This window comes from Periophthalmus magnuspinnatus, chromosome 24, assembly GCF_009829125.3.
Source record: "Periophthalmus magnuspinnatus isolate fPerMag1 chromosome 24, fPerMag1.2.pri, whole genome shotgun sequence".
Classification (NCBI taxonomy): Eukaryota; Metazoa; Chordata; class Actinopteri; order Gobiiformes; family Gobiidae; genus Periophthalmus; species Periophthalmus magnuspinnatus.
This window is the reverse complement of record NC_047149.1, coordinates 15,363,578-15,375,651: the sequence shown is the minus strand read 5'-3', so window position 1 is coordinate 15,375,651 and position 12,074 is coordinate 15,363,578. Positions and strand designations below refer to the sequence as shown.

Here is a 12,074-nt window from a genome sequence, read left to right as displayed (position 1 = left end):
CTCTTGCTTTGCCCACATAAGTACATGGTATAAATATTAAGAAAAATTTCCACTTTCCATGGAATAATAAGCATAAAAACAGCCCTTACTTCAAACGTTAGGACTGTGTTATTTATACAGTATAATAAAATACATATTGCATTGGTCATAAAACCTAACCATCCCACCGCTGTATACCCCTTTAGCCCCAGTGTCCCACCACAGCCCACAGATGTGAATGTGATTACTCCCCCCGTCCTCCAGCCCACCTCCTGCCTGCCCCTCTTTCCACTGCAAAGAAAGAACTCATTCAGTTTGAGCCCTCCAGACAGGGGCCACAGACCAGAACCCAAAACACAAGAGTGGGCTCAAGTGATAGCATTTTCACTGATATGAGGACAGAAGCGGACTAAGGTTTTTATGAATGTACACAGCAACTTTTGGACTGGGACAAAACAAAGGGTGAGTTTGAAATTTCTGCAGGCATAACTTTAATGATGGTTGTTTATCTGTGTTAATTTGTTACTGTGTATTTTTACAAGTAATGACATGATAAAGAATAAGCAGGTTTGTAGACTCTTATAGATATTATACTCTTATAGATGTTTTGAACAACCTAATAAGCAATGTGAATTCAACAGTAAATTTGTGAAGATTGACAAGTATTTCTAATGCATGTAAAACACATACTCCGGGAGGTTTGAGAACTTCAAATTGCAAAACAAAACTGTATTTTTGCCTTTTTAACACACAGTTTGGGTGAAAAAGAAAAATAACATTGCCACAAAGGCTTTTTGACTTATTATACATAACTCATAATTTCTTCCCATATGTATCATTTAAACAGGGTATATTCTCTTGTCACAAACTTAACTAAAATAGTTTTATGGGCTTGTTGTAGCCAACTGCTCACTTTTCTGCAAGTAAGTATGCTCCTCTCTATTTAAAGCCTAGAGTCAGCGCCAGCCAATAAAAGCAACTTCACAATGACAACAGCCCTTCCCATAAAATCAGAGAGGTCCCAGCACACACTGTTTTAACTAAACCGTGGAACGACGCATGGAAATTTATCTTATAATTTCCAAAGACAAAGGAAACTGCTGCAGAATGGCCCAGATAAAGACTTGTGCATATGCTTCTAGTTAGCAGCCTGAGCTCAGCTAACCACCATATTTTTGAAAGACTCTGGCAACTGCTCAACAAACTGCTATTACATTTTATGTAATGTTGTATTTAATTTATATATTTATATGAATGTCAATAGGTTTTATGGTTATAATGGCAAGAGTAGCACATAAGGATGCCTGATATATTGTACCCACAGGTTTAAAGTGATATAAAACTGAAATCATTTTCATAGCAATAAACAAAGTGTTGCTATTCTTTCTATTGAATAGTCAAAAGTCCTCAAATTGGCATCCATAACAGAAAAGATCACAAAATAAAACCTACAAATATGCTGCTATAGTTACTTAACTGTTGATTTTATATTCCCATGTCTTCCCATGATATGGCAGTTACCAAAAGAGCAGCTGGAGTAAAAAAGTTGCTTGTTTATAGTTCTTAGATGCTTAACATGTCACATCAAGATAAACACTATTTTATTGCCTTTATATTGGCAGGAAGGTCTGGGTCGTTTCTGGTGCAGGTCTCTCAAGTATTTTGCGTGTAACAGACTAAATGTAAAAAGCAGATTGAAGCAGAAACCAAATGGCTCTGAAGTGGAGAGAGCGCTGCCATTCTTCAGTCTAACAAGCCCAGTTCTCGCCTCAAATGCATTTCCATATTTCCTCTGGATGGAGGTAAAATATACGATACAGCTGTTGTTTGACTAAATGTTTGACTCAGGCTCCAAAAATGCTCAAAAACAGTGAAAAATCGCACCATCTAACAGAAACATAGATTATAAAGCCAAACCTAAACCTTCAACTTAATAGTGTTAGCATTACATCATTTCCTGAAATAGGCCCTAACCTAAGTGTAAAATGCTGCTACTTTTTCCAGTAGTACAATATTATGGTGAATGTCAGTAGTTAAAATAGCAAAAAATATGTCATTATGTTGGGAATCAGGTCAGGATTTTAAAATTGTTTGAGGAAAGTTATTGATAATGTACTGTTGTTTGACTGTTTTTAGAAAGTCATTTAAAGTACAGTCTTTTGACAACAAACTATTTACTCATTTCCTTTTAGATTTTGGGCAGAGTTTCAGACGACTGTCCTTCTGCAACAGGTCGAAGTGACTGCATCTGTGAACATGTTATTTTGCACTTTAAACTCAAGGTGCAGGGTCACTTTTTAAACCTGATTTTTATATGGAAAGGTTTTCTCTACAATTTTATGCTTCATAGGCAGTGATCACAGGAGGTTAAAGGTCAAATGAGGAATTTAGTGGGAGGTGGGGCGATATAAAAGATCAACTTATGTTCAGTATATTGTTATTTAGTACTTTTCTTAATTAATTGTCTTAATTCTCAGACATTATCAACGTTTCATTCACCCAAACCACCTTTTGGTCAGCCTCTGTCCAGCTCTGAGTGAGTGAAAAGTTGGATTTAACCAGTCACAGTTGGGTTTTGAACTCTCACGGTCACATTCATTACCTCTGAAGTCAATGTAAAGCTAGTAATAATAAAATGAAAATAAAGTAAACATCATTACCTATAACCTTTTAGAAAATCCAAATCTTACAATGTTATATCTCGAATACCTTTTGTTAATAAATGTTTCTCACATCTTTAATATTTACTCACTGTGTTTGTTCAGGTGATGATGCTGGGCTGGTGGTGGTGGTCTTTCTTTGCCGTGGGGGTAAGTCTCGTCTCTCCAGTGCTCTGCCAAAGTGGAGATGGAGAATGGGGGTCTGGCCTTTACATGGACTCTCCATTGATGGTCACCAATGGCACGTCTCACACCGTTGGGGATGAGCCTGCAAGGACAACAATTAACCCAAAATCAATCACCCTAAATCAGCCACCATCTCCTGCCCCTACCCTCCTATATGAACCCCAACCTGATAAATGTTCTGTGTACTTCAGCACCAAAACCTCTGCAAGGCTTAAAGCATACCAAGAGGAGATGGCATACCTACAAGCCATTCAACACGGGAACAGAGCAGTAATGGACAACCTTGTTCAATACGTGGGGGCGGAGCTAGGGCATCACAATTATGAAGATATTATTAAGGAGAATATCATTGGCATTCAAGAAGAGCACAAAAGCTGCCATGAGACGGTGGAGAAGGCTGAGGAGGACCTGAAGAAGCAGCTGGAGGGGGAGGCACTGGGCGCTCTTTCGGGGATGCAGAAGTGAGTACGATCCTATCAGTTTGATGGACAGTTTCTGTGGTAACGGAGGTGGTACTTCCAGGGCACGCTTCAAGTTACATACAAATTCTGAAGCAAAAAAACTACTCAAAAGAAAAGTTGGGTTGTTTGTTTTGTTTTTTGTTTTTTACCTCCTGCAACTTTAATGATTACAATACTTAATCATCAAAGGCTTATGAAGAAGTCTTCTTTCTTTTGTTATTTTTCAATTTCAGGCTTACCAAATGATGCATTTTACACCATATAAGCATTGTGACACAACCTTCACAATTTAATAGTTTTTTATGCATTTAATTAGAAATTGCTGAAGAAGGCAAAAAAAAAAATGTCATGTAGTTTTCAGTTTACCTTTTTGTGATGAATTATTAGTAAATAACATGTTTGTTAGTCCATTATCCAACCAGTACCTGATCTGACCAGTAGGGTTTAATTTAAAGTCTTATGAATACATTCCTTTTTTTAATTAAAATTTAACTTCACCTGAGCACACCATGTTTTCATAGATGTTCTAACCTATAGCATTTCCTTGACTATTCCCTGCTGTAGACTTGTTTATAAGTAACATTTGATTTTCACCTCTTTTAAGCACTTGGTCTCTTTTTGTGCTGGTTCTCAGAGTCAGAGAGGAGTCCTTGGCCTTTGAAGACATGCTTTCTACAGCAGCCGACATCGCCAGTCGACTGGAGAGCTCTGCCCAGGCTCTGCAGGTTGCATTCACCAAGAGGCTGAAACATATTGTCAACACGCATCAGTGAGAACACCCCCAGCACCAAACTTTTGAATAAACATCAGCATTTTGAAAAGCAGGTTCCCAAGACAAGCACAAAATTTTTGTTTTTGTTTTAAGGGTTCACGGCTCTGTTCTTTTCGTTTTGTTTATTGTAAAAACATCCCTTTCATTTGTAATGCTTAAGTGCATGTTCCATCTCTTCTTCTGGAAATTGGTTGGGTCAGACTGTGCAGCGGTAAGGGGCGCAGGTTTATGCCAAGCCCAGTGTTTATGGATCATAGCAGATTGGCCCTGAGAGACCAACTGTAATGACTGTGTTAGACTTGTGCAGACGAAGCTATGGATCAGCCATCTGGTTACAGGGCGAGGATGGAGCAAGCAGCCCTCTCATCTGTGATTGTGGTGTGGGTAAAAGGGGCAATTTTCCTCCAGGCATTTGGCCCTACACTGAAGAACCAAGCCTGTGACAAAATGTGTATATTGTGGAGCATAAGAGCTATAGCCAATTGTATAAATGAAGTGTCCTTAGGCCCATGGTGCACACAGTGACCCTGTACTCTTTACAGGGTCAGGACACACAGCAACAACATTATTATGGAAAGGTTGTGAAATATACTGTATTTTTACACTTGTATAACTTTTCATTTCAAAATCTCTTCAGTCGTATATAGAATTCCTTTTCCAGAAAAAAACAAACAAACAAACAAAAAAACTTCCAAGCAATTCAGAAACATATCAGAAAATCTAATTTCTGTTACTGTATATTGTTTGCTTCATGTAGCCTAGTATTTGACACCTTTTCGGTTAATAACATCTTGGCGAAAGGCTAAAGGTAAAAATGGGTGTTTTGTGCGGATGCTTTTTCTTGAGCGAGAGACTGAGCGCGAGAGAGAGAGGGAGGAAGAGAGGGAGGGGGGCAGGGGGATAGAGATGGGCACTGGCTGCTATAGGTAGCAGATGAAAGACAGAAATCTAACAGACAGTATGGCACTGCCATGTGGACCAGTCACGCTCCTATAAAATGTAAATATTTTAGAATAGATGCGTTTTTTGGCATGCGTATTTTTGGCACCATGCGTAACGCGTAACATGGAACCAACTGTTTACCGCAATTTAACCAATATGAATAGGATATGTGGTTCAGTTTCTCTAGTTATCCTAGGGCGAAGGGTGTCATGTACCACAGCAGAGTAGATGTACCATTTGACTTCTATATTCCGCTCTGACCGGTTGACGGCGAAGTCGGACGAAGACTCTCAAACTGCGCTTCACAGAAGCCGGTGAAGTTTTTACTAGAAGTTTTCACTGCGGACTAATTTACACCGAAACTAACGAGCTGCACTGAAAAGAAAGTGACTCTGCCATGCGCCCCAACTATGAAGATGACTTGCTGCTATCTTTCAACACGAATTCAAGATAACGCTTTGACATTGGACGATCCGCTTCTAGTCATTTCCGATGGATTTGGATTTGTTTTGCAAAATGAGAACCGCCCAACTGCTCCCAACGAGGGCAACACTTATCCTTTTGTTTTCTGTCACAGGTAAGATATATTGTTTTTCTTGTTTGTTTGTTTTACTAACGAGTGTTCAAACATGCTTTGCATAGTACTTTGACTGTTTGTAAAACTCTTTTTTTTTTTTTTTTTGAGGAAGAAAAACTTAGACTAGTAGCCTACCGTGCTTCCAAACTCGCTCTAATTTAATCAATAACCCGAGATAGTCTCTGCTTCCTCTTTAGTCTTTTCTACTGTAAGTGAACAATGTTGCCACATCTACATTTAAGGCCAATCCATGGAGAGAGTGCTATGCTCAATTTATGTGAATTAAATGTTGTTTTTTTGGTAAAGACTGCGTTGGAAAGCCACAAGTCAAAAACCTGTTGGTTAAGTGTCACATTTAATTTTCTGTGAATAGCCTACATTTAGGACTTGTTGGTAGCTTTTGTTTTTGATGCTTTTATTTTGTTTAGTACCGTAAAAACCGTCTTGAAATACCTTACCTGGACAATTTTGAAACGATCCTCTGGTCTGCACAACTGTTGATTGATCACCTAAACTGGTCAGTGTTTTACGCACCTTGCCAAGACAATTGGCTTTCTTCCAGTTACCCAGAGCGGCGTGCGCGTAACACTGGAGGTGTCTCCTCTGGCAGCAGACTTTGATCTATGGCGCCCAGCAGCCCTTTGTCAAGCATCACATCTGCTCCTTCACAGATGCACGGACAGATGAACGAACTGTCGCTGTCCCTGGTGTAGTCCTGTTTGCCCCAATCAGATTAGTCCAGGACGGGTGTAGATGAACTCAAGAATACTTTGTTAGAAACTCGTATATTCATGGGCTAGCAGGTGTTGGACTTTGGCTAATTCATTTTGGTGACAAACAGGGGCCACAGGTGTTCTCCACCTCAATATGTTGCACTGGGACTTTGTATATTGGTCCAGCCATTACTTGTTAAAGACCTTCAAGGCAAGCAATTAGAAATCGTAGGCAATAAATCACCTCAACAGATTTGCATGTTGCCCCTCAGGCTGGCTCAATACAACAGCTATTTACCCTCCACTGGTCCGTCTCACCGTTAGGGGCTATAAACACATGTCACTGTGCACCTACAAGTGCTGTGGTCACCTTGGACAAAAGGGTGCTTGCCAGATGTCATGTCCTTTAACAGTAAAAGTACTGACATCAAAGTCTATTTCAGTGTTTGCAGTGTATGTATGACTACTGCACTCAATATGTCCTTTACTTAGGCTACAGAATAACACTTGTGCACCAGACTTCAACATTTAGTGTCATTTACATTTACAGTTTTATCAAGTTAAGTAGTAATATTGTTTTTTCTCATAAAACACTACCCACTCGTATGACATGACTGTGATGCCCCTGAAGAGTGATCTATATACAGCCTAATAGTCTTGCAAAGTTTAACCAAAGATAAAACAACTAAGTACTTCTAAGAATAAATAAATGTATTTTCTTATACATGACATTTAACATGTGCAATGACAGCTCAAAAATAAACAATGTTTCCTATTTGAAAATGAGCTCACCTCCACTTAACACGGGCAGCTAATGATGTGTGTAATTGGCTCTGACTAAACTAATGAGCGGTGATCCCCACGGGCTTCTGTTATTATTTCAATGTTGTTTGCCTTTTATTTGAATAATAAGTAACAGGGCTGGAGATTATAAGCCTGTCTCTTTGAGCTAATCAGATTGAATTGAAATCTCCTTAGATAAAAAGAGATCAGAGGGAGGATATCCACCTGTGCACCTTGAGAGAGTTTAGCAGGAGGCGCACAAGAAAAGCGAAGTTCAAAAGATCAAAAGATTTGCCAAGATGTGGAAAAGTCGATCAAACATGAGAAAGGAAATACTCCGATGTTTAGAATAGGGCCTTTTGACAGTACAAAGGACGTTTGTAGCATTCTCCTAAGCCACAATGTCATATGAGCTTTGATTTACTGACTTTGCAAAAGAGAAGCTTAGAGGAGGCACAGATGAAAGAAGACAAAGATCTACAGTGTGTTTCTATACAGGCTTAAGGATTTTTAACAATGTTTCTCACTTCAGTGTAATTCAGAAATGCACCGACAATTTCTCCTTGAATGTTGACTAAATTCAACTGCATTTTGTTTCTGCAGTCTTCTGTCATGAAAAGACACATTCACACGCTGAGGATGAACTCTTCAAGACACTGTTTGCTGGTTACAACAAGTGGTCCAGGCCTGTGCCAAACATCTCAGATGTGGTCATTGTCAAATTTGGGCTATCTATTGCTCAGCTCATTGATGTGGTGAGTATTCACTTCTTTCACTTTCACTTAATAGTATAAAAGATTGTAAAGTCAATCATACAGACATTGTTCCGTTACTATTTACAACACCTCATTTGTTCAACTATAGTCTTTTATTATTTACAGTGGTTTCCATATTATTTGTTGTCTATGTGAGAACATTTACCAGAATCTCAGCCTGTCTTATATATATATATATATATATTTATTATTATTATTATTTTTTTATTTTAGGATGAAAAGAACCAAATGATGACCACAAATGTGTGGCTTAAGCAGGTAAGTTAAACAGGTATTACGTACAGACTAATAGTAAATACTATAGTATAGAGTATAATATAGAGCAGGGGTGTCAAACATATTTTCGCCATATGAGCAAAATGGCTGCCCTCAAAGGGCCAGATGTAAAATAGATGTAACTACTTTTTGAACTTGTTAATTAACTGTTTCTTTATTTATTACTTATTCATGTTTCAAATATTGCATATTCATTTTCATAGATGTAAAAATTTGGCTGTGTAATGACATATCTCTTAATAAAATAACATTTTAAGACCATCATACCTTTTAATTTACCATGTTGAGGGCCACATAAAATGATGTGGAGGGCCACATTTGGCCCCGGGCCTTGAGTTTGACACATGTGATATAGAGTATTATAAGAATTATGGTGCTACATATTTCCTGTTTATACATTTCAGGAGTGGAACGACTATAAACTTCGTTGGAGACCATCTGACTATGACAATGTGACATCTATAAGAGTGCCATCAGAACTGATCTGGGTGCCGGATATAGTTCTCTACAACAAGTGAGATAAAGAGCATGGTTATCAGCTAATGCTTTGTATGCCAAACATGGTTTCATCTAAATTAAAATACACAAACACTAATTCAATTGACATGTGTAATTGATAGTGCTATTTTAGCTTTGCATAGCATGTGGTAATGGTGCCATCTTCTGGACAATATAGTCAACATCCATATTTTAAGGCATCTTATAAACAATAACAGATCCTCAGGTACGTTTGCATTTTAGAAATGGCATCATTTGGAAATATCTTCTGAACCGTGTAATTAAAAAAAAAATACATATTTTAGTTATTTTGATGCAAGTGGTGTATTGGTATCATATTTACATAAGATTATTGTGACTTTTTGCAGACAGATTTTCACACACCTTTTACTAACAGCTTTTCAACAAGGCAGCATAAAATAGAAACAGAAATAATTACGTTATAAAGTATTCATACTTTTTGTGCAGGCTAGAATGCAATGCATTCTCGAGGGTATGGAACAGTTGTCCTTTTCGATTGCCTCTCGTGATATTTGATATTTCCATCTAACCAGTTCCATCCCTATGTTTTTTTTCATTTGCAGTGCTGATGGGGAGTTTGCTGTGACCCATATGACCAAAGCTCATCTCTTCTACACGGGCAAAGTGCGCTGGGTTCCTCCTGCCATCTACAAGAGCTCCTGCAGCATCGATGTCACGTTTTTCCCTTTCGATCAGCAGAACTGTAAAATGAAGTTTGGCTCCTGGACCTACGACAAAGCCAAGATCGACCTGGAGAAGATTGAAAACACGGTGGACCTTAACAACTACTGGGAGAGTGGAGAGTGGGCAATCATTAATGCTGTTGGGACGTACAATACAAAGAAATATGACTGCTGCCATGAGATTTACCCTGATATCACCTATTTCTTTATCATCCGGAGACTTCCACTATTTTACACAATCAACCTCATCATCCCATGTCTATTGATATCCTGCCTGACAGTGCTCGTTTTCTATCTCCCATCAGATTGTGGTGAAAAGATTACCCTATGCATATCAGTCCTGCTGTCTCTCACTGTCTTCCTGCTACTTATCACAGAAATAATCCCTTCCACATCGTTAGTCATACCACTTATAGGCGAATACCTCCTTTTCACTATGATTTTTGTCACCTTGTCCATAGTAATAACAGTGTTTGTACTCAACGTGCATCATCGCTCGCCAAGCACCCACAAGATGCCCCGATGGGTCCACTCTGTGTTTTTGGACCTGATCCCACGCTGGCTGTTCATGCGAAGGCCTGCTCCAGATGGCAGGAGGCGCAGGTTACTACTTCTCCAGCAGGAGGCAGCGGCAGAGAGAAGGCAATGTAGGATATATGGGTACAAGTCGGGCAATTGTCTGAGCACATCTGCAAACTGGCTGAGGAATGATTCAAAAGAGGAAAGAAGTTCCTATGAAGATTTAGAGTTGGGGACATTGACGTCGTATTTCTCTTTTAGACCACCTTCACCAAGGCCAATAGGGTCAACACCGCCAACACAACACACAAATTTACAAAAAAGGCAGGACACAGCTGGAGGGGGGAATAAACAGGTGGTTAATACTCGAGTAAATGCGACACAGAGAACAAAGGCGGACAATGCCGTATCAAACTCCACTGATACAGCACTGACATTATCTCCAAGTGTCATTAGGGCATTAGAGGGAGTGCACTACATCGCAGACCACTTGAGAGCGGAGGATGCAGACTTCAGTGTGAGTACTACAAAGGAACTGTAATGTAACCTACACCAGTCAGGCAAAAACCATTATGACAAACATTTTAGTGGATAAGAAATGTTACAGACTCACACCTGTTCTTGCTTCACCACTTCACCACTTCCAATACCACCAAACAATACCTTAACATATTGTCAAGTTTTCATGTTTTTCTAATTATTACTTATATCACGTAGTTTTATATCAGTCAAGTGACAGTTTGAGAAGAAACATGGAAAAAGGCGAAAATTACAGTTAGCTCTGCGTTCTAAAAATACATTCCTTTATCAATATGCTCAATACAGTTCTATCAAGAAGGGGCAAGGGGCAAGGTACAGGATTTTCTGGAAGTTTGAACATTCATTTAACAATAGAAATAGTTTATGTACAAAATGTTAAACTGCACATTTGTTTTTCTTATAAAGTTGCTAAATGTAGCTGTAATTTTCCCCCACAGGTCAAAGAGGACTGGAAGTATGTCGCCATGGTGATTGACCGCATATTCTTGTGGATGTTCATTATCGTCTGTCTGCTCGGAACAATCGGCCTCTTCCTGCCCCCGTGGCTCGCTGGCATGATCTAGGATGAAGTATTCTAACTGGACTCCAATTTAAGAGTGTAGATGTGTGTTTTCTTGGGCCAAATTTTCAAGTTATATTTGTCAGAGGTAATATTTCTTTGAATAGATGTGTAGAAGGAAGCAAAGCTTCGACTAGTGCTTAAATAGCCATGCTGTCATGAATGGCATGAGTGGAGCTCGTGTGGGCTCCTGGGGAAAGACACTATTGTCCAAGTCAGGCTGAGTCAGAGTCACAACATGAACTACTAGTGTGTAGGGACTGCTAAACTATAAAAATGAAGTTAATTCAAATCTATATTTTATTTTCTCTACCTTGGCATGTGTGTAGAGTTTATTTCTATGTATTATTTTTAATGAAGTAAATCTGTAGTAAATGCTATTCTGCACTGAAGTAGGCTTACTGTCTTTCAGGAGTATATGCAAGGAGTGAGTTACCATTTGTTCATCACCCAGTTAATTAATCTAAAACAAAAGAGAAACAAATCATACATTGTGCACTGCCCCCATCTGTTGTATGAGATATTTTAATAGAGTGACAATATAATTACTAAATACTCTTTCAAGTTTGGCAGTGAAATTAAAAAGTGTCAATTTACTGTAAGTTTAAAAAAAACAAATACTTGCAGTTTTCATCCAAAATGTTTACATAAATGCATCCAATGCAAACTTGAATGGCAGGAGATTAAAAAACTACTTATTTCCTTTATCAACGACTTCAGTCTTTCATTGAGTCAGTCTTGGAGAAGGGCACGGGCCAAGGACAAAACTATTACATTTTGGATTGGGTCCATGAAGTGACATGAAGTGAAGCATCTGATCGGTCTGCACCTATGGGTTTTCTTTAAGCCGTGCTTTACGTGACATGAGACATTTTACGACCAAAAGGAATTCATCAGCAAAATAATGCATTAAGGAAATGACTGCCTGAGTGTGAAGGACAAAAGATTATACAGCACAAGTTTGTCATATTTAAATACTATGTAACTTTTCTGATGGAGGGTCCTCTACCTGCTTGTCTACATGAAGCTATTATTGGTATGTTATGCTTTGCTGGAATGTTCCACTATATGGCATTAAACCTATCTATCTTACATTTATTCCACTACAGGTGTTTTTATTGCTAAAAAA

The 12,074-nt window shown here is 38.7% G+C and overlaps 2 protein-coding genes across 2 annotated transcripts; both read left to right on the top strand.

Annotated features, from left to right (window-relative positions):
- Positions 1-286: 286 nt before the first annotated feature.
- si:ch211-142k18.1 (uncharacterized) lies at positions 287-4,629 on the top strand. The gene is made up of 3 exons (XM_033991195.2): positions 287-441; positions 2,745-3,286; positions 3,921-4,629. Exons 1-3 carry the CDS (start codon positions 400-402, stop codon positions 4,057-4,059), a joined length of 723 nt encoding a protein of 240 aa, XP_033847086.2. The 5' UTR covers positions 287-399; the 3' UTR covers positions 4,060-4,629.
- Positions 4,630-4,915: 286 nt separating this feature from the next.
- On the top strand, positions 4,916-12,047 carry chrna2b (cholinergic receptor, nicotinic, alpha 2b (neuronal)). Its single transcript, XM_055232417.1, has 6 exons — positions 4,916-5,577; positions 7,677-7,828; positions 8,063-8,107; positions 8,530-8,639; positions 9,208-10,363; positions 10,824-12,047. The coding sequence occupies exons 1-6, from the start codon at positions 5,493-5,495 to the stop codon at positions 10,947-10,949; spliced, it is 1,674 nt and encodes a 557-aa protein (XP_055088392.1). The 5' UTR covers positions 4,916-5,492; the 3' UTR covers positions 10,950-12,047.
- Positions 12,048-12,074: the final 27 nt, after the last annotated feature.

Coding starts and splice junctions, on each gene's coding strand:
- chrna2b (XM_055232417.1), top strand. CDS start 5,493: ATGGATTTGGATTTGTTTTGCAAAATGAGAACCGCCCAACTGCTCCCA. Junction 7,829..8,062: donor TTGCTCAGCTCATTGATGTG/GTGAGTATTCAC, acceptor TTTTTATTTTAG/GATGAAAAGAACCAAATGAT. Junction 8,108..8,529: donor CAAATGTGTGGCTTAAGCAG/GTAAGTTAAACA, acceptor TATACATTTCAG/GAGTGGAACGACTATAAACT.
- si:ch211-142k18.1 (XM_033991195.2), top strand. CDS start 400: ATGAATGTACACAGCAACTTTTGGACTGGGACAAAACAAAGG. Junction 442..2,744: donor GGACTGGGACAAAACAAAGG/GTGAGTTTGAAA, acceptor GTGTTTGTTCAG/GTGATGATGCTGGGCTGGTG. Junction 3,287..3,920: donor GCTCTTTCGGGGATGCAGAA/GTGAGTACGATC, acceptor GCTGGTTCTCAG/AGTCAGAGAGGAGTCCTTGG.